Source organism: Theobroma cacao, chromosome 1 (assembly GCF_053813885.1).
Source record: "Theobroma cacao isolate CCN51 chromosome 1, ASM5381388v1, whole genome shotgun sequence".
NCBI classification, from domain to species: domain Eukaryota; kingdom Viridiplantae; phylum Streptophyta; class Magnoliopsida; order Malvales; family Malvaceae; genus Theobroma; species Theobroma cacao.
In genome coordinates this window covers 13,884,644-13,909,936 of record NC_142639.1, presented here as the reverse complement: position 1 = coordinate 13,909,936, position 25,293 = coordinate 13,884,644, and the positions used below count along the sequence as shown (strand labels likewise).

General features: G+C 35.0%; 4 protein-coding genes across 4 annotated transcripts; 2 read left to right on the top strand and 2 right to left on the bottom strand.

Annotated features, from left to right (window-relative positions):
- Positions 1 to 27: 27 nt before the first annotated feature.
- On the bottom strand, positions 28 to 2,951 carry LOC18612515 (Rrp15p protein). The gene is made up of 8 exons (XM_007049350.3): positions 2,448 to 2,951; positions 2,245 to 2,346; positions 2,077 to 2,158; positions 1,959 to 1,978; positions 1,762 to 1,822; positions 808 to 887; positions 438 to 545; positions 28 to 290 (listed from the first exon to the last, which is right to left on the bottom strand). Exons 1-8 carry the CDS (start codon positions 2,835 to 2,837, stop codon positions 228 to 230), a joined length of 906 nt encoding a protein of 301 aa, XP_007049412.2. The 5' UTR covers positions 2,838 to 2,951; the 3' UTR covers positions 28 to 227.
- Positions 2,952 to 9,846: 6,895 nt separating this feature from the next.
- Positions 9,847 to 11,893, top strand: XERICO (RING/U-box superfamily protein). Its single transcript, XM_018114024.2, has 3 exons — positions 9,847 to 9,991; positions 10,776 to 10,841; positions 11,050 to 11,893. The coding sequence occupies exon 3, from the start codon at positions 11,247 to 11,249 to the stop codon at positions 11,700 to 11,702; it is 456 nt and encodes a 151-aa protein (XP_017969513.2). The 5' UTR covers positions 9,847 to 9,991; positions 10,776 to 10,841; positions 11,050 to 11,246; the 3' UTR covers positions 11,703 to 11,893.
- A 1,968-nt stretch (positions 11,894 to 13,861) lies between these two features.
- Positions 13,862 to 22,234, top strand: RNEE/G (RNAse E/G-like protein). The gene is made up of 14 exons (XM_088808327.1): positions 13,862 to 14,136; positions 15,034 to 15,137; positions 15,588 to 15,769; positions 16,341 to 16,593; positions 16,681 to 17,786; positions 17,897 to 18,214; positions 18,347 to 18,388; positions 18,684 to 18,808; positions 19,447 to 19,594; positions 20,182 to 20,254; positions 20,563 to 20,675; positions 20,883 to 21,002; positions 21,137 to 21,292; positions 21,772 to 22,234. The coding sequence occupies exons 1-14, from the start codon at positions 14,009 to 14,011 to the stop codon at positions 21,949 to 21,951; spliced, it is 3,048 nt and encodes a 1,015-aa protein (XP_088664453.1). The 5' UTR covers positions 13,862 to 14,008; the 3' UTR covers positions 21,952 to 22,234.
- An 870-nt stretch (positions 22,235 to 23,104) lies between these two features.
- LOC18612512 (calcium ion-binding protein) lies at positions 23,105 to 25,293 on the bottom strand. Its single transcript, XM_007049346.3, has one exon. It carries the CDS (start codon positions 24,985 to 24,987, stop codon positions 23,278 to 23,280), a length of 1,710 nt encoding a protein of 569 aa, XP_007049408.3. The 5' UTR covers positions 24,988 to 25,293; the 3' UTR covers positions 23,105 to 23,277.

Genomic DNA, 25,293 nt, shown 5'->3' with positions numbered 1-25,293 from the left:
TTTCATTCCATCAAGGATGGGTGAAGATAGGAAGAAAAAACAACCATTCCTCTGGGTTGAATTCATTTATAATGATAACTGACTATTGCACAGCATTGGAAACAAGTAAAAGAAACAAGAAAAAGAAAGGGTCATTTCTGTGATTATAACAGGTCACCTCATGGTTGGCGAAAACACTATTACCAACTGTAAGAGATAACATTTAAGCTCCTTAAGTTCAAAGGATATCAATCATCATCTGAACCACTATCCTCAGACATCCTTCCAACATCATCAGCTACTGCTGAGTCCTGTGTGCAAGTAGTAGACAAAACTTGTTATCCAAAAAGAACAGGTAAATGCATGCAGTCTCTGCCTGCATTTGATGTCTGTGTCTGGGAGAGAGAGAGAGAGAGAGGCATGACTTGTGTAATATTCAGAAGAATGAATATTCTTACCGCCATTTTATCCCAGCTCTTCAACTTAGGATTTGTTAACATGTAATTATCACGCAATGGGGCCCAAGCAGGTCCATCATCATTCCTAGGATCAGATGATTTATTACCCTGCATGTCATAAAACGGAGTGAGCAATTACAGTAAAAACTTCTGCAAAATCCAAAAAAAAAAAAGAAAACTAAATGCATTTAATGTGTAGTCCCCACTCAAGTATGGACCCAATTATATAGTTTTTACTTAGCTTTGCACAGACAAAATGATCGTATTTTCTAAATTTTAGTATATCAACAGCAATAATATCCAAAAGTGCATAGTGGAATGATATAGCAGGATGCAAGAAACTTATAAAATAGTTAAGAAAATAACCAACCTTACTAGAAGAGTCATGTGCTGTCAATGATGGCTTGCCTAGCTCTGAAAAGAAGGCTTCTTTCCTTCGCTTCCTTATCACTAGCATGATGCATGGAATATAAAGTCAGAAAACTGGAACTAGGGTAGTAATCACCTTATTAGGGTTGTCCATGGCTAAACAAAATTTTCTAGTAATCTTTTAATAGCAGAAAAAATTAAGTACCATGAGCATTCATATTCGCATATAAAGAAAATGTATGGTCAACAATATTTTTTGCAAGGCATCTCTATAAGTAATACTGATGATAATAACAACTGTAGATCATATTTCAGTTTCAGCCTCTACAACTAAGGTTTCAAAATCTTAACATATTTAACTGTATTATGACAAAATCCAATTAATCGTTTCATTTGTATGTCATGCATGCAAATATAGTTTCTATAAGCTTCAACACCTAAAAAACCAGTGATCAGATCTTGCTGCAGATATAGGACAAAGATGCATGTTTACTCCAATGCATAGAAGTAATGATTATGCTTCAACCTTCAATGCTATGCTTTTGAAAGCATAAAGTGTTCACCATTTAATTATAGAAAAATGACAATAATGTATGTCTATATGTATATATACCAATAGGCTTGCAGTCCTACGTGAGGTGAATTATAGAATGACAAACATATCAGATGATTGTCTGGTGATAATAGTCTATCATGTCTTTCTCGTGGATCTGATCATAAAAAACACTAAACACAGCTGTGAAAGAAGCTTTAGATAAGCAAAGAGCCAAGAATAAGCATTTCAAGTTATTCAAAAATGCCAAATGCCAAAAACAGGGCCTCAGCTTAGGGATCCAGAACAGGGTTTTCTTGGCAGCCAGGATGTTAGATAATGCACATTTCACAAAATCAGCAAATTTGCTTTCAAATGATCAACAATATATACAACTTATAGCCGTAGAGATTAGCTGCATACTTTTCGCATCTTTAGACCTTGAAGGGTCCAATCCTTTCTGAGCCTTTTGTGCTTTGTTCACCTACACAACATATCACACAACAAATTTAGAACCCACAATTGATAGTAATAACTAACAATCTAACAAAACAAACTCAAAAGACTATTAACTTTTGACAGTAAAAGAGGGATGGTTGGGCTTTCATAAAACAACTTACAGCGTTAAATAACTTGACCACTGAAATTCCCAGCAACACATAAACAACAAAACTTAATTAGCATGAGAAAAAAATATGCAATAAATTAAACAAAAATAAAGGTGTTAAAATACACTACCTCCTTTTGTAGCAATACCAATTAGAAACTTCTCACGCGAATCCAAGTAATTAGCAGGCTTCACATGCCCCTTTTCTGCAACCTGTAACATTCATAGCACATATATAAACAGCATAGCAACAGAAAAGTCATGAAAAAAAATTTAGTAGTATAGTTTTGGGAAAATACCAAATGTTTTTCTTTCTTAGCTTCTCCCTTAACTTTCCTTTCAGCTTCCTCTTCTGCTAACTTCTTTGCAACAAGCTGCTTATGCCCTGATAATACTGGACCCTATTTTAGAAAAAAAAAAAAAAAAAAAGGTTCCAAAAGTCACTCATTGAAAAAAAAAATAAAAAAGGAGAAACAGAACCAAGTTTGGAAACTAGCTTTACCAATGAATCATCAGCTACACTCCTCTTTATAATGTTCTTAAATGCCAACCTGAATGCTCTAACACCTTCTGTAAACCTCATAATCCCAGGTTGAATTTCATCATCTTCAGCTTCTTCACCTTCGTTTTCGTCAGAGGAATCATCTCCGCCGCCGCCCATTCGGATATCATCAAGGGCTGCCTCCTCCTCCTCCTCCGCCTCCTCCTCATCATCGGAATTGTAGTCACGGGCGCGTTTCTCAAACAGATTTCTCATCTTTTTACTCACTCTTAGCTTTTTCCCTTGACCCTCCAACATCTTAAGTTTCTTATTCTTGGGTTTGTTACCTTTCTTTTTACCCAAATTTCTTTTCCTTTTCCCAGGAACGCTGCCTTCCTCCACCATCATCATGTTCTGCTTTCAACAGAAAAAGACCCAAACAAAAGAACGAGAGAGAATTGCTAAACCCTTTTTAAACCCTAATAATACAGAGTGAGAGGGGAGTGTCTGAAACTCAGGAGAGAGATGTTCTCTTTTCCCCAATTAACTTTATATAGTTTGTTTTGGAATTCTTTGTTTGGGCCTTTTTCTTTCGTTATGGGCCTTAAGGCTCCTCTTCATTTTTTGCTATTGGGCCTTATTTTCAATGAGAAGCAGAGCTTGGGATTGGCGCTGGCACTTGTACCAGCCCAGTAAGAAGCGGGCTTCTTTTATGTCTTTATTTTCGTTTATTTTTTATTTGAGGTAATTAAAATAAATCAGTCATTTTAATTTTAACTAGAATTTAACTTAGCAAATTCTGTCAATTGTGGCCCACCACCCATACAAGCCACCAGTGACGCGGCTCACCTAAGGCCACACCCCGCAACAACTCTCTCTTAATAGTTACATGTGGAAAACCACTTTTTATAACTTGTAATACCCCTTTACTGTGACATTATCTGAGAGTTCCATAAAACTCTCTTTTTATATAAAGTTATAAATAGATATATGTAAAAATCATGCCTAAAGAATTTGGTAGTGGAATAAATTTTATTTTACTATGTAATTAGCTTATGTCATTTATTCATTTTATTTTAATGTGCAAATGTTTCATATTCATTTTTATTTTATTTTTTCTTTAACCATAAAGTAGTTTTATTTCTAGACTCATTAACAATTAATCTTTAGTTATTAAAATAATATTTTAATATTTTTCAATATGATTATATTTAAACTAGCTTTAACCCACGCAATGCATTTTTTTATTTTATAACTTCAATTTTCTTTTTTTTTTAATATAAACTCGTAAAAATTACTTGATTCATATTTTATCAAATAATCTTTTGTTTTGGTTAAAACATGTTTTTTTATTAATATATAAGCTTAGAAAGGATATATATATAAATAGGCACACTCCATTAAGCAGTTGTTTTAATACTACTATATTAATTAGATTAATTAGAGCTCTGAATTATATTAAACTTACAATTAATTGAGTATTATAGCAACGGAAAATGTTTATGTAATTAATTTGGTCTTCCAGGCATAAAGTTAAAATCTTGCATTAATTTCTTTTTGAAAAAAAATTTCATAAAAAATATATTGAAAAAAAATCTCATAAGTGTCTCAACTCAGAAGCAAACACAAGCATTGGCCCTTGGGCAACTCTCAAGATTAACTGGTATGTATTATGTCATTGGAAAGGGGGTTGGTTGAAGATGAGAGGGGAAAGGAAGGAGGCGGAGGGTTGCCCAGGACAAAGAAAAGGAAGGAAGGGACACACAAATTCAGAAACACAGTCCTTTCTTCCTTAGCCAAAAAAGATGGGTAAGCCCACGTGATGTTCAGGCGATACAACGAACCTGCCTGGTAATGTTACATGTTCCTAAATAGATGTCTGAGTCTAACACGTGTTTCACAATTTAACCATTTATTTTTATTTTTAGTATATTATATGCTATGCTATTCAATTCTCCAAGTGTCTAGGCTCAGCGTTTGTTGTCCTTGGCGTCAGAAGTGGACCAACCTCCATTTTTTGCACATTTTCTACATGATTTTATTCAATCAATATTCATTTTTAACCTTCAACTTATTATTGTATTAAAAAGTAAAATTTTAATGTAAAAATTATTCACATGTTGTGTGAACAAAGATTATAACTCAATAAATAATTAGATTACAATGAAGTTCAAAATGAGATGAACTCAATCTCAAATATTTATTATTTTCGTAAAATCTTTGAAGATTATGAATACCAGATCATAAGTATACTTGAAGGTGACTAGATCTACCACTCAACTTCGAACGTCGTGACTTCAAATATTCCCAAATCAGCTTCACTAAATAACTCCTAAATCCAATGTACCTTACCTGCTACCTCTTCATACTCTGACTGACAGTTATGACATCAGCCTACAGCTTGCCACCTCTTCATCTACAAACCCCTAGATTCTTCTAAGGTTAAAGTTATTCAATGTCACTTTAATTAATCTGAATACCGTAGGTTCCATTTCACCGTCAATCATTGATATTGGACAATTTATATATATATATATATATGCAGAGAAATGCTGTCTTTTTTATTTTATTTGGTTTTTCTGATTTTGAAAGTTAATATGATCACAGTCATTGTCAAATTGGGAACGATAATCAACATTCTTTAATCACTTCTCCACCTAAACCAATCATGCCAATTAGTGCATATGGGTTCGTGACACGTGTCCTTCTGGTGTAGCAATAATCATGCATTGCAAATAACAATGGACCAGTACTTTTGCTGTTTCTATAATAGCCAGATTATCTTTCTTTTACTTCAGAGTTTTCCTTTCCAGTCATTTGCCTTTGAGATTCTTCACTCATTCTTCCTTTTAACTTTCCAAGATTTCAATGTCAACTAGCAGTATTTCTATTTGAAACTGACAGAAGAAATGCTCTCTCTCATTCTGTCTCTTATGGTCAAAAGTGAAATATTTGGGGTTACTTGCCTTAGCTTCTTTAATTCACGAGTCATTTTCCAAATACCAACACTTTTGAAATATTTGACTTAACCTTAATTAGTTCATGGTACTCCACGAACTTACGCACTGAATTCTCTTTCTATTGGACAAAGGAACGATCAGAGATTAGGCAGAAAAGCAAAAGAGAAAGAGTGGTGCATTCATTCATATCCAAATGTTGGTTTTGCCACACCAATCTTCATTGCGAGACTTTCTCTTTACAAGTTTCTCATCAGCCTGAAACAGTGGCTACAAATAATGCTACATTTGCAGAATTAAATTATAGGTAAAATGATTAGAAGGGTTGGTCCCAACGAGTTGACTGTGTTTTAACCATTTTAAGATCAAAAATTATTTTATTATGTGAATTCATATACGTCGTACTATAAACTTTAATTACATATCGCATCTTACTTTATCAAATTTATGAATCACATGGTAAGAATGGCCTATAAAAAGTATGGAAAGAGTTATGACACAGCAATATTTGTGGTTAGTCAGAAGGCTAGAATGGGAGAGAAAAAATCTAAAATAGTCTAAGGGGGAGGAACTTTTTTACGTTTTAGGTGCATTTTTTAAGTTTGTTCGGCCACAAGGGACAAATTATCCCTCAATTTAGCACTCGGCGTCCCCCACAGCACTAACAAATGAGGAAAAATACAAATAAAAAAATCTAAGTCAGTAGACAAGCCGTATCTTTCACTTGAACCAAAATGCCACCTAATTCCTGTGTTAATCATACATTAAAATCTGGACCAAATCCCCGTATTACTTTCCAAACGTAAATATAACTCGTTGCCATCCCCCCCAGCCCAATTTCTTGTCTTGTTCGTCTTTCCTTTTCCAAGCAATGCCACTTTCTACAGCATTGATGGTGACGAGTCATAGGTTCATGGAACGATACTGCGTCCAGACAAAAGATGCCTGTCGGATGTTTCTTGCACTATCATCTTTTGCCTAATTTGCCATTGCCACCCTCTCAAAGACTACAGTCAACAACACTTCACAATCAAATTGGGTCTTTCTAGAGCACTGTTCGTGCAACAAGCAAACTCCATGGATGCAAGCAGCAAGGACAGTGGCCATTTCTTCGTCTTCCTTGTTCTTACAAGTGGAAAGATAAAAATCCAACGGATATGAACGTCCAAGGATTGAAGAGATGGTCCCACTGTCCTCCAAATCGATGGAGACAAGACTTGCTATAGGAATAATGCAATAACATTGTCACAGATTTAAAGCACATCCGACTGCTTGACACATGGACATCAAAGCTGGGGGACTTTGGATTCTGTCCCAGATCCCATTGATCAGCTGACATTTTTCGAATGCCCCATTTAGAATTTGCCACGTAGAAAAGAAATATTTAGAATCAAGACTGTGGAGATAAATGTACTTAGGGCCCCCCACCCCGCCAAGTATATTGTTTTCTATGTGAAAATGGTTCATCATTTAGCAGAAACTGAGACACATTTGTAGTGCTGAGAAAATGACTTAAGGAAAAGAAATGAGGGCATCGTCTCAAGTTGGGGACAAGTAATCACAGAATAAATGCCACTTGTCAATGTGCAGCTAAGATATGATGAAGGGAAGGAAGGGAGGGAGCGGCCTACCCATTTCGTTGTGACAAACAGAGAATAGGGCCAAAACTGCTTTGTCTTTTTTGCTTCAAGGCTCCATCTTTCAATTTCGACAGAGTTAATTGCTCATTTATGGTGTGCCTACAACAGGACAAAGCTGGACATTTCATGCTAATCTCTTGCTTATCAGACTTCGAATGTGTATGATGGACGTGAAAAGGCGACAGCCATTTGATTTTTTGTTCACGTATATTTTTAGTGCAAGATTTACATTATTTGGTAAAAGTATAAGAGTTTGAAATACACAGCAAATCAATAGACTCTAAGAAGCTAAACTAATTAGGATGTACCAGCAACGTATTTTCAATACTAATATTTGAATTAGTTAGAGATGTCAACGGGTAGGTATTAATTACTTTTAAAGTATTTTAATTAGAATTATATTATTTGATAGAATATTTGAAAATTATAAATAGTCGATGTAATTTTTAAATTGTTACTTGAATCCATACTTAAATATCTTAAATACTACTTGTTAAATATTTGATTAAAATAGTCAAAATAAAATTTTATGTATATTATTAGTGAATATTAAATTAATAAATTAAAGTTAGTTCATCTAAAAAAATTATAAATTTAAAATCATATTTAGAACATTTAATGTATTTTAGTAAGTATTATATTAATTATAAAAAAAGTATAAACAAAAAATAATGTATATATAATTAAAATTAAAAATTAAAAATTATATTTCTAATTGAATTCGAGTATTGATCACTACTTGTACCCTACTCAAACGTAATAGTATTACTATCCCAACTCGATTATGGAGTACCGTAACCTTATTTAATCAAGTCGAGTAATGTAGAATACCCAATTACAAGGTAACTATTGATATTGATAGAACTAGTCTTGGATTTGAGTATGATTTTGGCTTCAACATCATGCCTTGCAAGTTGTTGGAACCATTTATTATACCAATCTTAATAGAAAGAATTGAAATTAGATTGGAGAGAAATGTTTGGTCAATAAATCTGCCATCTGATTGTTTGATGCAATATATATATATATATATATATTTATTTATTTATTTAACATGAAGCAGACCTGGATCAACTGTTTCTTTAACAAAGTGTGAGACTGACACATGGGTATGTAGCACTTATATTGTCACAAAATATGGCTGGAAAGAATATAAGAGTGCTGAGCTTTAAGGTTCAACAAGTCAAGACTAAATTTATGTGAGTTTAGAAACTATTATAAGAACAGACCTGAATTATGCCTTAGTGGATGAAGGAGCAACAATCTTTTGTTTCTTTCAACTCCAAGAAACACTAGTACCACCAATGTAAATAATATGTGCAGAAGTGAATGCCCTATTGTCAGGACTTTAATTTGGTTTTTCCTCCAACATTGATATTAGATGCTTTGAGATTTAGCACCATTAAAAACAGAAGCTTAAAATTGGGCATAAATAGAATAGCTAAGGGTAGTTCAAGAAAACCCAACTTGCCAATATGATCAGGTTTTGATCTTTAGGAAGTAAAGTTGCCAATTTGGTAACTATGAAAGAAATTTGTACTAATAAGAAGGAAGGTTGATGATGCAACTTCAATTTTCAATCTAACTTATATATATATATAGATATAGACTGATGTGTAACAAATGCATAATGTCTACTGAAACGCCCATGTATTTTATCATCAACTTGATAAATTAATTTTAAAATATAAAACTTTCTTATTATAATAGATTGTTCAAAAAGATCTCCCGTTCTTCCATCAAATATTTTGCTTTTTCTTGGATACTCGGGTTCAAATATTTATGGATTTGCTATTTGCTTACCAGCAGCATATAATTCGGAAAACATTAATTTTCTCGAAACCTCTATGATATTTTTTGCAAATTAGAATACGCTGCAATATAATAAATGTGGTCGTTAGGATTAATCATTTAAAAATGATGACGTAGTAAGTAAAATTTATTCGAATGTTTATAATTGATCAGCGTTGTACTTATATATATATTAATAATTATTATTTGTAGATTTTTATAAAATCTTTCATATATTATTAATAAAATTATTTAAAATCTTTTAAACCCTTTTACAATTTTAAATAGTTAATAAGTTGCAATTCATTAACAATTCATAAAGTTATACATTTTTCAATGCATTTAATATAAGAATTTCACTGAATTCAAGAATTAATGTGGTATAAAATAAAAAATTTGTGCTGACTAGGGCTCAAAGGTTCTTTGTAAAGTTAATTATTTATAATAATATTTTTATTTTAAATGTAGTAGTTGATAATTAAGGTCACAAGTTTTATAACTAAAAACTAAAAGCTTTGGTTAACTATATACAAAGCAAGTGAGAGAGTACAAAGGTGTATAATATTTTGTTGATAAGAAATGAAAATATTTGTTTTCTCCAAAATGAAAGAAGAGAGAGTGAAAAAGGTTTTTCATTAAATAAAAAAAGTAAAAATAATAATTATCCTGTAGTCAAAATATTTGACTTGTAGTTTCCAGTTCAAACTTGAAAACTTTTCACAATAATTTAGATACTATAAGTGGGAAGCGGGAACTTCCAGCTAAAACAGAGAAAGAGAGTTTCTTTTCACTTTCCCCTTTTTGCTGCTATAACTGCTGAAAGAATCTTATCTAATCCAATGTAAAAATTAAGTTAACTTAAGCTTAAAGACACAACGACACTAAACTGAAGTAAAAAGACGGATTGATGATATAAAGTAACCATGGTTAAAGGGACATACAGTCCGGAAAACCCGGAAGAGTAACCATAGTTTACGTTTTCGAGTTAGGGTGGGGGTTGCTATAAAAGGAGAGAACGATGGCACAGCAGCCATTACCAGACTTCAAAAAGCCTACATATTTCATTTCTCTTACAACCCCAGTTTCCTTTCTCTATGCTTCATGAATCCCATGCAAAAAAAATCGTGCTTATTTCTTGTTCTTGATACCTTTACAGAGCAAAGTTCACCATTTTTGTGTAAGTTTCTTTGCTAAAAAAAAAAGTTTATTTATTTATTTATTTATTTTTGTAAAGCTGGCTTTTGTGTTCTTCCAGGGTCTTTAAAGAAATGTTGGTTTTTTATAATGAGCAAATGAAAGATGTTATGGGTAACTTTGTGGGGCTATTTTGATTATGTATGAAAATGTTAGATCTCATATTACCTTGGTGATGCATTTTTTGTTTTTTCAATTGGGGTGTGGTTTGTTGTTTATTTAATTGGTTTTTCCAAATTGGATTTGATATCATTTCCTTTCCCCTTTTGTGATAACGTTAATTTTCTATTTTGACCATGTTTATTACATCAAGGTTTGAGCATGGCTAGATCTTTAGAAGCGAAAAGCCTATGAAAGGTGTTCCATTTAGCATTGATCTTTGCAGGGATGTTAGATATAGAAAGTTTTGAGTGCTCTCAATTCACCTGTTGCTGGATTCTTCATTTGTAATCATATAAAGTAATTATTTGCCTTGGAAATAATCTTTCGATTTCTTTCAGTCTTTTACTTTATGGAATAGTGGAATCAAAATCTTTATTTAAAGCCTATCCTATAGGCTATAAGCTTTCCCCAATCTTTCCACCAGATGTGCATCTTATCACCCTTTGGGTCATGTGGCCTCTAATAAGAAGCCATTTTTAACTCATCCTCATCAATGTTGTACTTGTTCTGTTTTATTCATTAAAAATATCAGAATTCTTTGGTGATTTTTCTCCTCTAATGTTCAGTAACATCACTTTCCCAATTGAATGCTGGTTCTCTTGCAGGTTTCCAGGGTTTGCACTCATCAGTCATCACTTGTCATCTGAAGGTTTTCCCCCTCTGCTTTTAAGGTAATTTTCAAAATCAATTATAATGATCTTACTTCTCTTTTTCATTGGTGTTTGTGTTGGTCACTGATTTGTTCATCTTTGAGGTTATCTGCATGTGAGTTTTGGAACTAAAAACTTTATGATCTGCTTTTCCTTTGCGTAATTTGATAAATTTTGCATTGGTCTATTCTTTGTATGGTATTTTAAATGGCTGTTTGATGTTTTCCAGGTCATATATATCAACAAGAGAGTAGCATCGTTGCTTATCCTTAATTAGTTCCTTGGCAACTGATTAATATTATCTTCTTGCAACGACCTTTTCCTTTATATAATCAGTTGTTCAGCTAAACTTAGCTTAATCTTGAATTTCTCAAATTGCACATCCCTTTTCTGAATCCCTCATCAAGATTCGACCTTGGTACAAAAATGGGTCTCTCAAGTCTCCCAGCTCCATCAGAAGGAGTGCTATGTATACTCTTGGTAAACACAGCGTTATCCATATCTATAGTTAAAGGCATAATCCGATCAATCCTTCACATTGTTGGTATCCATCTCTCGTCATCCTCATCAGCTTCAGACTCCGTTGAAAACCCCTCAGAATCATTTGACTTCCACCTTAGTACTTCTGATAGTTACATTGACGAGTTCCGGAGTAGGACCCCAGCAATTCGGTTTGATGCTGTATGTAGCTGCAAGCGGCCTGAGCATGACTGTTCAGTTTGTCTGACTCAATTTGAGCCTGAATCAGAGATTAACCGTTTGTCCTGTGGCCATCTATTTCACAAGGTGTGCTTGGAAAAATGGTTGAAGTATTGGAACGTTACATGCCCTCTTTGCAGGACTCCCCTGCTGCCTGAAGAGGAGGCTTCTTGCTTTTGGTGAGAATTTTACGAGTGTGCAGAGTTGAGGAAATTTCCTTGTACAGCGTGTTTAGTGTACAGGTATTTACATAAATGTTATCAGCCTTGGCTTAGAGTTAGGTGTGTGTTGTTACCCTCAAGTTTACCTTGATGTGGTGATGTGTTATTGGATATCAGAATTTAATGTGCATATTGTGAGGGTTTCTGATGTTACATGCATCTCACTACTGTCTTTAGCTTCTATAGTTCATGGAGATTTTGTTTTCTTTTTTGCTTCGCTTTTTAGTGCAATGAGATAGATTGAACAGAAAACTAGGTTAGCGTAACTAAAATCTGCTGACAGGATGTGTTTTAGAATGATATGTTGATGTCAGGTTTCTGATGTTTTTATGGTATCTATCTGGCTTCTATCTCAGATCATGTTTCAACTTTCAAGTTTGTGTTAGGATTTCTATCTTTTTGTCACACTCTAATGCCTTTGAGTACATTGAAATGATGCCATCATTTTATTTTACCTGTTACAAGTGGGATTTATGCTACCATAGCTCTTCATTTGTTTACTCAAAAGTACCCAAGTCCTTCGTCCTATGCATATTGCAAACCTTGAAGTGGAAACCTGGACAAGGCATCAACCATTTTTCTATAATAAACACTTAGAAGATAGAGTCATGTCACTTATTTACCAACATCCAACTTTCATGCCTTAAGTCTGGGAAAGAGTTTGAACATGTATAGTCTACTCCATTTACTTGGGGTGTTCAACAAAATCACCAAGGTTTGGTTTTTTGGCCAAAAAGCAACAAGATTTAATGAATGATGTTATATATTGGGAACTGAGATCTTCTTGTCCCTTTACTAGCTCTTCTCCAAAGAGAATGCCCATCTCAGCAGGTTTCAAGTTTGGAATCAATCAAAAAGTTTGAATTGCATCATCTTCAAACAGGGGCAACTATCCCTTAGTTTACTAGTCTTAGTCTGCGAATATTCTCCAGTATCAGTTACAACAATAACAGCCATACACCTCTCCGCATGTAGTACAGAAGCTGAAGCATGGTTTTGTCTCTATATTCAACAGGTAGATAGCTTATCAAACATCTGTTTGTAACTTCCATGGTCACGACATGCAGTTTTGGCATGGAGTCACGTTTTTGATTTTAATGGAAGAAAACATTTCAACTCATTCAAGCCAAGTTGCATCAAGGAGGTGCTAGACATATTGAGTTGATGACAAAAGGGCAAAATGATTTTTAGCTTCACCATTGAACCCAGAGTTTTACAAGCTTTGACAGTACTTAAACCAAAGAGGACAGAGGCTGAAGGGGAATACAAAATTGATTTGTTAACTTGGAAGACACCACATATTGAATGTGTTCTTTATGTGGTCCTTGCTCTTTGATGATCACTGTGTTTCTTTGCTTGGTGTCCAATTTCTTATCCATGGCTACTTGACTGTTTCTATTACTTTAAAAATAAAAATAAAAAAATAAAAAATATATATTCGCACACGCATACACTTTAATCATTTTTAACTTTAAAAAAATATTTATCTTTATTTAAAGAGCAAGATTTAAATTTCTTTGCTAGTAATATATAAACTTGCTAATTAAATTGAAGACTTGATCAATCAATTCAAATTTCAAATATTTATAAATTATATATGTTTTTTATAATTTATATAAAAGTAAAGTTGAAAAAAGAATTTGATTGATGAATAACCATATTTATTATTATGATTTAAAAATTTTCTCATTATTAGTATTTATATTTATTTAATTTATAAATATATAAAAATTTTAACTAAATCCAATGACTTTCATTAAAAAATATTTTACTTAAATATAATAATATTGAATAATTTATAGATAAATATTGTAAAAATTCAATTACGTATAATTGAAACATTAATTATCTTTTGTATATCATTATGTTTCAATTATAATTTTCTTTTATTTATAAACAATTAACTTTACACAAATTAATTTTATATTTTTATATAATTATTTTTACAAATAATTGAAAAACAAGTTCAGTTGACAATAAATATTAATAAAGAAAAAAAAGAAAAAACAAAAATCTTATAAAAATTTCCAATATCATAGAGCACACGTGTGACAAATGTACAAACGTGCCACGGAAGGCGCCAAGACAAAAAAGGAATCCCCGTATTATCTGCCGTTAACGCAAGAGAAAAACCCCATTTATCCATTTATCCTCCAACTCTCCAGTCCAACGCCTTTACGCTGTCACCGAGCTCCAGACAGTGAACCTCCACTCTCTCTCAAATGACGAAACTGCCCATATTATCTCCTAAAAGTTACCAGCCTGGCCATGCGCTGCTTCACTGAGCTGCGGCACCCCACTTTCATGGCTATCTTAGAATCTTGGCCTCGGCCTTGCAGTCTCTTCTCTCCGCGAACACCGTCTTGTTTGCTTCGCTCCTTTATGTTCTTATCACCGTAAGTTCCGCTTTTCTCCAACTAGGTTTCCATTTTTCACAATGTTCATCGCCTTCTTTAAGGATTACGGATGAATGGGTTTTTTATAAAGTTGTAAAAGGCGGGAGCTTTTATTCAATTACTATGGTTCTTTTGATTTTCTTTAGTGTTTAAATAGTGTTTAATTCAGAAAGTCATTTCTTGCATTGATTCGATAGCCTTCTTAACGGTTAGGTTTTATTATTGAATTAAAACTTTAAATGGGGTTAGTTTTTTTTATATATATATAATTGGGGGAAGGGGGATGTGAGCCCTGCTCTTTAGGCAGGGACCATGCACCAACCAATGATCCAAATGCTTGGGTGCTCAAATGGGGTTAGTTGGGTGGGAATAGTATGCACTAACAGGAGCTTTAGCATTCCTTTGTTATGGAAGTTTTTGAATGGATAATTTGCATTTCATGCTAAATGCAACTATAAGGACAAGACCTTGTTGAGGAAAGAATAGTTTTTACTTGTTGTTACACTCATTCTGTTGGTTATCACCATATTATCAACCTCTTTTTTGCAATGATGTTTTAACGTAATTCCAAAGTCAATCAAGTTGTATTTAGCAATAGTAATGATGCTTTAATAAACATGTTTATCAATCTTCTTGGCTGACCTATAATTGAAATTGTCAGACACATTCATAAGAGAAAACAGCACCTAATGAACTCGAGCTGTGAAAATCATGTTTGTGCTTTTTGTTGAATTATTCTTCTTTAACGTCTGGAGTCTGTTTTGTTAACTGGGAAAACTACTTGTTCAGAAAGCAAACATAAAAATTGGGTTGAAATGATGTTTGTATTTAAAATTCTCATCACCTTTGCTTCCGCTCTCTCTGTCCAAATCACTATTGATTGTACTGTTGAAGCAGGTTTACAGACCATCACATTGCCCTTGGGAGTATGTTCAGATTTACACTTTGTGCTGGAAATCATAATTCTTTGACAAGATCGCCAATAATGTCCATGAAGAAAGGTAAATGAGAGTCCGATTTTGCAATTTTTTATTGACTTATACCATAAGTTGCCTTTATCATGCTGTAGATGTGATAAGATTTCCTAATCTGACGGAAAACACTTACTGTTGTTAGATTATACACACCCAAATATATTTTTTAGAATTTTCTAGTTGCAGAGTATGGCATCTTGGTTTTCCAGCTGACAGGTAACAATGGGAATGACAGAAATATAGACTTTTTATGTTGTTCCTGGAAATATAAACCCTTTGAAGATTATTACAATTGCTCAAAAATGTATCCTTTAAATTAATAGGAAAAACCGTCCACTAGCTTTCAGACTGAACTTTTTTAACTTCATTTGTAAAGCTGACATGTTTATCTTTATAGTATCCACATCTCATGTAACCCTTTCAGGAATTACTTTCCTATAGTTCAGAATGGCTGATGAACTAGACTAAATTTCTCAGGCCTGTCGACCGTCACTTTTGAAGGACTATGTGAGGTAGTTTGGACTGTAGAAGCAGATTTGGCAGAAGGTCAACTTCTCTACATTAGTGGGGAATCTGTTGCCTTAGGCTCCTGGGAACCAGAGACGGCAATCCTTATGTCTCCTACTGTACATGCAAACATATGGAGGGCTGAAGTGAAGGTAGTGTCATCCAACTCTGATAAGTGGCAAGATTTTTCTGTTGACAAACTTTGAAATGTAAATCAATATCAAAAGTGCAGCAAATAAATCTATATCTATGGTTTATATTTAACGACATGTCAAATAGTAGTCATTCTATCCAAAATTTGTCTTCTTTGCACTTCTTGCATATGAGATTATACATTTTGGATAGAAGGATTACTGAGCCTAGTTAATTCTTTCTTGGTTCACTTCACCAAGGCAGAGTTTCGGAGAAGGTCCATGAGAAGACAAGTTCTTTGTTATCGAGTTAGTCTAAAGTCTCGAGGACTCCTGTCTGTACATAAGCCTCCTTTTTATTCTTTTCCCTCCTAGGAAATAATGAAATTTATTCTGAGAAATAATAACGAATAGCAATATCCTTTAGCTCTCTTTTTTGTTTACAAAGGAATTTTGATGTGTAGGGTCTGTCTTTTTATTAAAAAAAGTAGCTGGGTAATAATTGTTACCAATTCATGCAAAAATGAACCTGACCATTTGCCTAACTTATATTTACTGCATAGTCCATCTAATTACCTTTTATATTTGGCAGATAGCGTACGGTGTAAGTTTCAAGTATAATTATTTCATAAAAGGAAAAATGCAGCCTTTATCTGACATCACTTGGAGACCTGGACCGCAATTTTCTTTGTCAGTTCCTCCATGTAAGAAGCAAGAAAGAAGGATTGTGGTGAGAGATTCATGGATGAGGTCTAAAACTGAATGCTGTCCACCTCATGTATGGGGGTCATGGATTGAGGAAACTGATATTCCTATAAAACCTTCAGTCTCAGTTCAAGTTGAAGGTAATATCTCTATTTTGGGACTTTTTGTATGCAGCTTACTTCTTTAAAATGTTTCTGAACACTCAACTGGTTCCAGTGCTTTGACAGATGAAGAGATGATGAAACATCTCAAAAGTGATCTAAACGAGTCAGAGCCATTCTTGAATGACCTTACAGTCAAGGATGAAATAGAACCAAGTGATGTGGTTGCAATTTGTGATTCAGAGGAGGGATTATATTCTTATACACTTCTTTCTGAAAGAGACCAGCCTGTCGAGGAACCTTGGTTTTTTCATTCATCTCCATTCTTTTTCACATATGGGGATGATCTGGAGGCTGATATGTTAAAATACAACGACAGTGTCAAAGATGAGATTACAAGGTTGGAAGCAAATAATCAGCAATACCAAATTACAGAAAAATTCTTGCCCGAAGAAAGCAGTCCTATAATTTCCAAAAAGGACTCTGTATCTACTGTTATATTGATTAACTCTTCAATATGTACCATGCAAAGGATTGCTGTACTGGAAGATGGTAAATTGGTTGAGTTGCTACTTGAACCAGTTAAAAGCCATGTGCAGTGTGATAGTGTATATGTAGGAGTAGTTACAAAACTTGTTCCTCATATGGGTGGCGCATTTGTAAATATCGGAAGCTCTAGACATTCTCTTATGGACATAAAGCACAACAGGGGACCATTCATATTCCCTCCATTTCGTCGGAGGACAAAGAAACGAGTCAAAGGTTTAGTTTCTGGAGCCCCTAGTCAGCATTTAGCAACTAATGATATTGAACCTCCCTCAGAAGATGTTTTCATTGAAGATGCAACAGAAGATGACTCTGAGGATGAGGAGGTGCAATTTATGCATAATGACTATGAGGATAATGATGTTGATGAGGATTTTGATGTTTCAGAAGTCACCAATGAGAGTGTTAATGGTAGTGTAGTTGACTATGCTGAAGTAGATGCTGATTTTGAGGACTTGTCAGATGGAGAGCATCACCTAGTAGAAGGAAGTCTTCTTGGTTCCTCTTCGTTAGGAATATCTAATGGCTCTTCAGTATCACATTTCCAATATATAAAGGATGCTGATGAAAACAAGTGGGACCATGTCCGAAAGGGAACCAAAATAATTGTGCAAGTTGTCAAAGAAGGATTGGGTACAAAAGGTCCTACATTGACTGCTTATCCAAAATTAAGAAGCCGATTCTGGGTATTTTCCCTTTTACCTTATTTCCCCTCCTTTAATCCCCTCTCTGCTCTTTCTCTAATCATGGTCCATTAAGTTGCTTGTTTTTATGAACTATTTCACCTGGGTTGCAGATATTAGTCACTTGTTGCGACAGAATTGGAGTCTCAAAAAAGGTCACTGGTGTTGAGCGTACGCGTCTGAAAGTCATAGCAAAAACTTTGCAGCCTCAGGGCTTTGGTTTAACCGTAAGGACTGTTGCTGCTGGCCATTCTTTGGAGGAGCTGCAGAAGGACTTGGAAGGTTTGCTTTCAACTTGGAAAAATATACTAGAACACGCTAAATCTGCAGCTCTTGCTGCAGATGAAGGTGTAGAAGGAGCAACACCTGTTTTGCTGCATAGAGCAATGGGTCAAACACTCTCAGTTGTCCAGGATTACTTTAATGATAAGGCAAGGCTCTGTCATTTATTTTGTCTCCCATCTTCGATTCACCTATACCTTTTCAATGCTTTATTTTACATCATAAGCTTACATGATAGTCGCTTATCCCCTAATATCACTACTTTTTGTATCTACCTTCAGGTTAACAAAATGGTAGTTGATTCGCCAAGAACATATCATGAGGTATTGCATTATTGGGACTGAAAGGCAATGGATGCATCTGTTTCTGCATGCAGGCATGCATGTGCATTTTTGTTTCCATTGGTGGTGTATACTTACTTTTGTGTTTTCTATTTGATGAAATTTTAACTCATAGTTAAATCTGAATTGGTTTTACTTATAAAGCAAAAATTGGCTTATATCTTTTTACCCAGAATTTCTGATTTCACTTTATAAGTGCTATTCATACATCTCACTCTCTTTTTATTAATTATTTGCTATGAAATAGGAAGATCTCAACTTCTCTTTTTGGTGTCAGGTTACAAACTATCTTCAGGATATAGCTCCTGATCTTTGTGATCGAGTAGAGTTACATGATAAAGGAATTCCCCTTTTTTATGAATTCAACGTTGAGGAAGAGATCAACAATATCCTTAGCAAAAGGCGAGGATTACTTTGTTCTGCAAATGCTTTCAATTTTTGGCATTATTTGTAGCTGTGAGGATGGGATCTTGAGCTATTTGTTAATTCTTATAATATCTCCAGATTGATTTGATTCCTTATGATCAGCTGATCTGGAGTTCCTGGGTTAAAGTTTTAAAAATTAGCAGCATTCGGGAGTTAACTAGATAAAGTTTCAAACACCAGAACCATGACAAGAGGCTTAAAAGATGGTTGTCATTCTATCTTTTGTGCCTGTAAGAGGGGATTTTAGCTATATTTAAAGCCATTACCTGAATTGGGGTGCACAGACCCAAAAACTGACAGTCAAATATCGGTTCCCTTAGTTGGTGTCAGACTTTTGTAGGCATCTCGTGGACTGTTTGGTCCATTTCTTGAACTTAAATGTTCAAGAACAAGCTATGATTTCAGAAATGATCTGAAAAAGTATATAAATAAATAAGGTGAATAGTCGTAATCCATTCCTATCAAATGAGCCAAACTGATCATTGCTGTTTTAAAATTACTAATATTTTTCCTCAAATTCTTAATTATTAATGTAAGGTTGCCTCTGTGTTATCGGGCAAAATTTTTATACCTTTTTGTTCCCCGTCTGATGTCAACTACAACTCTTGCAACAGGGTTCCACTCCCTAATGGAGGCTCCCTGGTGATTGAACAAACAGAGGCCTTAGTCTCTATTGATGTGAATGGAGGACATGGGATGTTTGGTCATGGAACATCACAGGAAAAAGCTACTTTAGATGTCAACCTTGCAGCTGCAAAACAAGTATGACACTGTTTTTCTTCTTTTTTAACTTTGTATGCACATGCCATGATCAGTATATAATAAGTTGGTGTCTGTCAATTGCAGAGAGGAAATATGCCGCTAGATCATGGATCCTAAATTTTTTCTTTACTTTGATCAAAATATAATTAGTTTCTGTTTCTCAGTTTCTTTCTACTCTATCTATAACTATTTTATATCGCATCTGAGATGGGTAATCATTTTTTCTTTTAGTGGCTGGAGGTTGCTGCTCTAAACTGGAGCCTTGTGTATGCCACTAATTAATCTGCCTGATATAAACATTTATATTAAGATGTAAAAAGTTGGACTCTTGTTCCCTTTGATATAAACACAATCATGCTAATTAACATTCAAATTAAGAAGTTTTGCATTCAGTATGTGTTAGAGGAGGAGGTAAAAGGGGAACAGTATCGGTGTGAATATCTTTAACTAAGTACTTCTTTTATGTGCACAATTAATCTTACTTGCAGTCTCTTGTTCTTTTCATATGTTGTTTTCAATAAATTATCTGACCATGCTTACCATTACACTGAAGGATTTATTACTTATTGAACAATATTACTTTTCAGATTGCAAGGGAGTTACGGCTTAGGGATATCGGTGGCATTATTGTAGTTGATTTCATTGATATGGAAGATGACTGTGAGTATCTAGAACTACTCAATCACACCTTTGAAAGGCTATATATTTTGCTTAAACCATCACATATATATTTCAGTTCGTATGAATATTTTCTATCCATCTCATTAGGGGAACTGCTCCAGTGCACCTTGAAGATGCTAGATAACATACTGTCTCTCACCCTCTTCGTTTTCCTAATATCTCTAGTAGAACTACTCAAGTGCACCTTGTAAATGCTACATGCTTGAACTAGTAAAACAAGTTGTGTTCTAACTTCTAAGGAGTAAGGAAATATCTCACTGATGTTTACTTGGCTCTCTAACTTTCAGCAAATAAGAGACTAGTATATGAAGAAGTTAAGAAAGCAGTTGAGAGAGACCGATCAATGGTGAAAGTCTCTGAATTATCGAAACATGGACTCATGGAAATAACAAGAAAGAGGGTATGCTGGTTTCTGAATATTTTCTTTGTTTAAGTTTTGGAGAACTTTCACAGGGTACCAACAGATGATGCAGATCTAATCTTGTTCCCAATTTATATCTAAGTTCGAACTTATGATAAAACCATTTTTTCAGATTACAATATTTGCTTTTCAATTTTTTGAGTGAATTACTTCTTTTAACTTATAAGTGGTGGTAATCTTGAATAGGTTCGGCCTAGTGTGACATTTATGATTAGCGAACCATGCACTTGTTGTCATGGTACTGGGAGGGTTGAAGCTTTAGAGACCTCCTTCTCAAAAATTGAACAAGAAATTTGTCGATCACTTGTAAGTTATATATATTTTCAAAACATTACTGACTTTGTCAACTGGCAGGATAAGGGTTGGATGAAGTTTTGTTCTAATTAATGATTATAAAAAGAAGATGATCTGTTGATACCCTTTTTCTTTTTTGGCATCAGGCTGTGATGAAACAGAAGGCTGACCCTGAAAATCCAAAATCTTGGCCAAGATTTGTACTGAGGGTTGACCAACACATGTGCAATTACTTAACTTCCGGAAAAAGGACAAGACTTGCAATCTTGAGCAGTTCTCTGAAAGTTTGGATTCTTTTGAAGGTACACCATGTTCATTGAGTTATATTCTTGTTTCATTTCTGCAGTGTTAAAACAATTTAGTATAATATAAATACCACAATTCCATCTTATTGCCCTTTGACTTAGCATTCAATATTCAATTGCTGTTTGCTGGGTGCTTGGCATTATTCGCCTATAAACCTGTGTGTTCATCTTCTCATCATCCCTTGATTTCCTTGAACATTCTTGAAATCTATTTAGGCTGTAATGTGTCCAGTTCTGGATCATGCTTCATTTGAACAATTTATCCATCTTCAACCTTGACATCCTTGACCACTAATATCATTTGTGCTTCTGCAAAAATTGGCTGAAAACGGTGTTATTTTTGTATGTCGACATTGCCTGAAAATAGAATTGTCAGGATGATAGTATATATTCTACACTGGTATGTTTTCACTGATCACCAGAATTTTAATACCACAGGTATGTTTTCACTGATCACCAGAATTTTAATACCACAGGTCGCTAGAGGTTTCACCCGTGGAGCATTTGAATTGAAACCATTTACAGATGAGAAAGCAGACAAAAATCAGCATCAAGTTGCAATTTCAATGTTACGAACTGCAGAAGCTGGAACTGGCAAATCTGGCAAGAAACTGACTCTGGTTCCAGTTAAAAGGGCTAAGGCTAATAGGAAATAATTAAGAGATTTTGCTGTTCTATATGCTGGGGCTTCTTCCTCTGGGTCATACATTCAGAAGAGAAGGATCTGGGTAACAAAGAGGGTACAGGGGGAAGAGGTGGTTTAGTATCAAGTTGTTTTCCAGGTCTGCCTTCTAGCTGTTAGTACGATGCGAGTCAAGCCAGGCTAGGTCTACTACATTGTTTTGCTTTTTGAATTGTTTGGTTCATATTGATTGGCAAGCCAATTTTGATTCTGAGAACATCTATCTTCACAGCAATGTTCAATGGTTCCAATTTTCACCTTGACTCTACCCCTATATCATTTGCTGAAGATAAAAGTTGGTTTAAAAAATTTATAAAGCTCAAAATGAGTATAGAGTTTTCCACAAAATCAACCGTTTTGGTAGGGGAGGGGGGGCAGCATAGAGCATGATCATCCAATCAAAATCTTGGGGGTGTCTGTCTGCAAGGCAGCGTCTTCATCTTGCTTGAGATGAACACTTTATTAAGTGCCATCACCCTAGCTTGTAACAAGTACCAAGTTCTCTACTTTTGTCATTGAACATTGAGGCTATGCTTCAAGCATTGGCAGTGCCACTCGGCGCAAGAAAAGAAAACAGGATGATCGAATTTTATTTAGAGTTAAAAATTTATCTCAAAGGGTTGTTAAAGGCAAGTTTGTCCTTAAAGTTGCACATGTATACGCCCTCGTAAAATTTTGAACATGAAGCTGTGGTATCATTACATGCTGGGTTAAAGATTATAATAAAACATAAGAGCTGAGCTCCGAGATCTGCAGCTCCTAGTCACTCCAACGCCATTACGTCTACTACATTGACTAGCAGTTTACTTTGTGCAGATATGATGATGACAACCTTATGATTCAGGAAATGGCATATTTCAGCATTCTTTCCATAGAAATTAGCAAAGTTCTTCCTTTCAATCTTTATTACAGAGCTCTTCTTTTAGATTTTACGTCTTTTAGATTACTCTAGGCTAAATGGACAAAAGCATAATATCTACAGAGCAAGGTTTAAGGTTCCTGAAAAAGTAAAGACCAATTTAAAAAGGCAATTGCCCAAAAAGCAAATTCCATCACAAGACTATATTATGGCACAGGGTAGATGAACACGGTTGAAAAAGAAAGTTGAACTAGTCTAGAACCTCATATGATGCCAAGTCATGAAACATTGATAATCAATATTCTACAAGTACAAAATTCACGAAATGCCACTCAATGACAAAACTACTAAATAAGGCATACAGTTTATTAAAGGTAACAAAGACAATAGCTAAAAATACCCAAATGTCGCAGCGAAGTCTCTGACCTCCTGTATAGGGGATTAACTGGCTGCTCTATTGCAGGTGTTAACACCATCTTTGCAATCGTTAGTTAGATCATTGAAAGTCTCAATCTGCTTCTTCCCTCTCAAGAAAACTTCTGTATCGACAGAGACCCTCATGTACCCATCAAATTCAACTGGAACTCCATTGTTCAGCTTCGTTGTCTCTGAATACCACTCACTGTTCTCATCCCAAAGATCCTTATAGTCATTAAGAAAATGAGTGGAATATTTGTCTTTCAAAGGTTCAAAGAAGGATGTATCAGGTTCATTTGTTGCAATATACACGTTCCTCCCATCTTCAATCTTATTCTGCAAGGTTGAGATAAGTGCATCAGGTGAGGTATCTTGCGCAAGATTAGGCCACAGATCCCTGTTCCTCACCTTCTCCCCTCTTACAATGTGAACAGAATCATAATCCCAGTTCAACCTTGATGCAATTGCCGACACTATATCCATCAACCTTCTTGATTTCCATACCAGATGCCATGGCCTTTGAACAATAGATTCTGTCTCTCCTTCACAAACCCTGTACCAGTAATTATCTGGCTCCACAGATCCAAACTTTCTCATAATCAAAGAATCCTTCACCTCGGACAGCTTCATTGGCGTCACCCTAAAATCTTCAACAAGATGAAGACTCAACCCATCTTTCTTTTGCCATTTATTCCAATCTTGCCAAAACTGCTCCTGATCCAACACGGATGCTGCCTCCTTCAGATGCTCAAAATCAAAGTAAAACCTAAAGTCTTTCCCTTCCTCATCCTGATTTGATGAGGTGTAAATTGAAGACAAACAAAGGGTCAAATCCATAACCAGAGTTCGATTCAAATACTGCGCCTCACCCAATGCACATAAGAAACTCCACAAATAATGGTTCATGCTCTTGCACCTATCTCCACCACCCACATAAATCAAGTACTTCCCATGTCTAAATGCATTCTCAGACTCAACCACCGGGAGTGAATCATTCACTGTTTCCCCAACAACAGGCAAAGACACCGCACCTTGCTCCTGCCTACCAGACGTCTTCTCAAATCCAGGCTTTTGATTCTTATTTTTCTTCTTCCTTGCATTCACACCTGAATGATAATCTCCAATGCTCACCACACTAAGCGTACAATTCTCCGATCTATTAATCACAAACCGCCTATAATCCTTATAAAAAGCAGCTGTCTTCCCTTCCTTAGGCCTAAAGCGCCATGCCATATCGCAAGTATTCTCCTCGGGGCCAGGAGCCGGCTTCCCAAACCGATAAAAATGTATATCCTTAAATTGCTCGATTGCCACTTTCATCATCAAATGGAATACTTCCGGGTCCTTACAATTGAGTGGTCCTTTCGAATCACCTTCACATCCAGATGAACTAGTTCCATCTGTAGTCGCCTCTTTGATTTCTACTACATCTGTCACATTGATAAAAGTGGCAAATGCAGTCTGGTTGGCGGCCATAAAGTCCTCTCCGGTTCTAACAACCGTGTTATCAGATTGAAATGTGGCATTAGATGTGGAAGTGAGGAAAGTTGTGATCTTTGTGGAAGGGTGGAAAAGAGGGTCCTCTGGCTGATAAGTAGCAGCTATAATAGTGAAAACTAGGACACCTACTACAAATAGAGTGAAACAAAGATTGCCAATCATATGTAAAGCATTTTGTCCTAGATTCTCTGGCCTAAAGCTTCCAGTTCTAGACAACCCAGAACGACCCAACATATTTTTAGGAACTAAATCTACTTGTTAAGACCAAAACAAAAGTTACCAGATTACTAAAATGCAAGAATTCAGTAAAAAGATTAAGGCTTTACAGATCTGGGTTCACAGATCTTGAAGCTAAAAATGTGGCAAGTAATTGAAGACTTTGACTTACCTTTTTGAAGATGAAGCTAAAGCAAAGAGAAAAACAGCGAAGAAATTGAAAACCCAATGTTCCTCTCTCTCTCTCTCTATATCTAGAGTGAATGCCAGAGAGAGTGTGAGCTGGCCTTACTAAGATTTTCTCTCAATTTCTGAGGCTTTATT

What these genes read in the sequence shown, in the direction of transcription:
- LOC18612515 (XM_007049350.3), bottom strand. Translation starts at nt 2,837, where the DNA reads ATGATGATGGTGGAGGAAGGCAGCGTTCCTGGGAAAAGGAAAAGAAAT. An exon ending in CTAAGAAAGAAAAACATTTG is followed by an intron (nt 2,159 to 2,244) that starts GTATTTTCCCAA and finishes TGAATGTTACAG; the next exon opens with GTTGCAGAAAAGGGGCATGT. An exon ending in TGGTCAAGTTATTTAACGCT is followed by an intron (nt 1,823 to 1,958) that starts GTAAGTTGTTTT and finishes TATGTTGTGTAG; the next exon opens with GTGAACAAAGCACAAAAGGC.
- XERICO (XM_018114024.2), top strand. Translation starts at nt 11,247, where the DNA reads ATGGGTCTCTCAAGTCTCCCAGCTCCATCAGAAGGAGTGCTATGTATA.
- RNEE/G (XM_088808327.1), top strand. Translation starts at nt 14,009, where the DNA reads ATGCGCTGCTTCACTGAGCTGCGGCACCCCACTTTCATGGCTATCTTA. An exon ending in CGCCAAGAACATATCATGAG is followed by an intron (nt 18,389 to 18,683) that starts GTATTGCATTAT and finishes TTTTGGTGTCAG; the next exon opens with GTTACAAACTATCTTCAGGA. An exon ending in TGGAAATAACAAGAAAGAGG is followed by an intron (nt 20,676 to 20,882) that starts GTATGCTGGTTT and finishes AATCTTGAATAG; the next exon opens with GTTCGGCCTAGTGTGACATT.
- LOC18612512 (XM_007049346.3), bottom strand. Translation starts at nt 24,987, where the DNA reads ATGTTGGGTCGTTCTGGGTTGTCTAGAACTGGAAGCTTTAGGCCAGAG.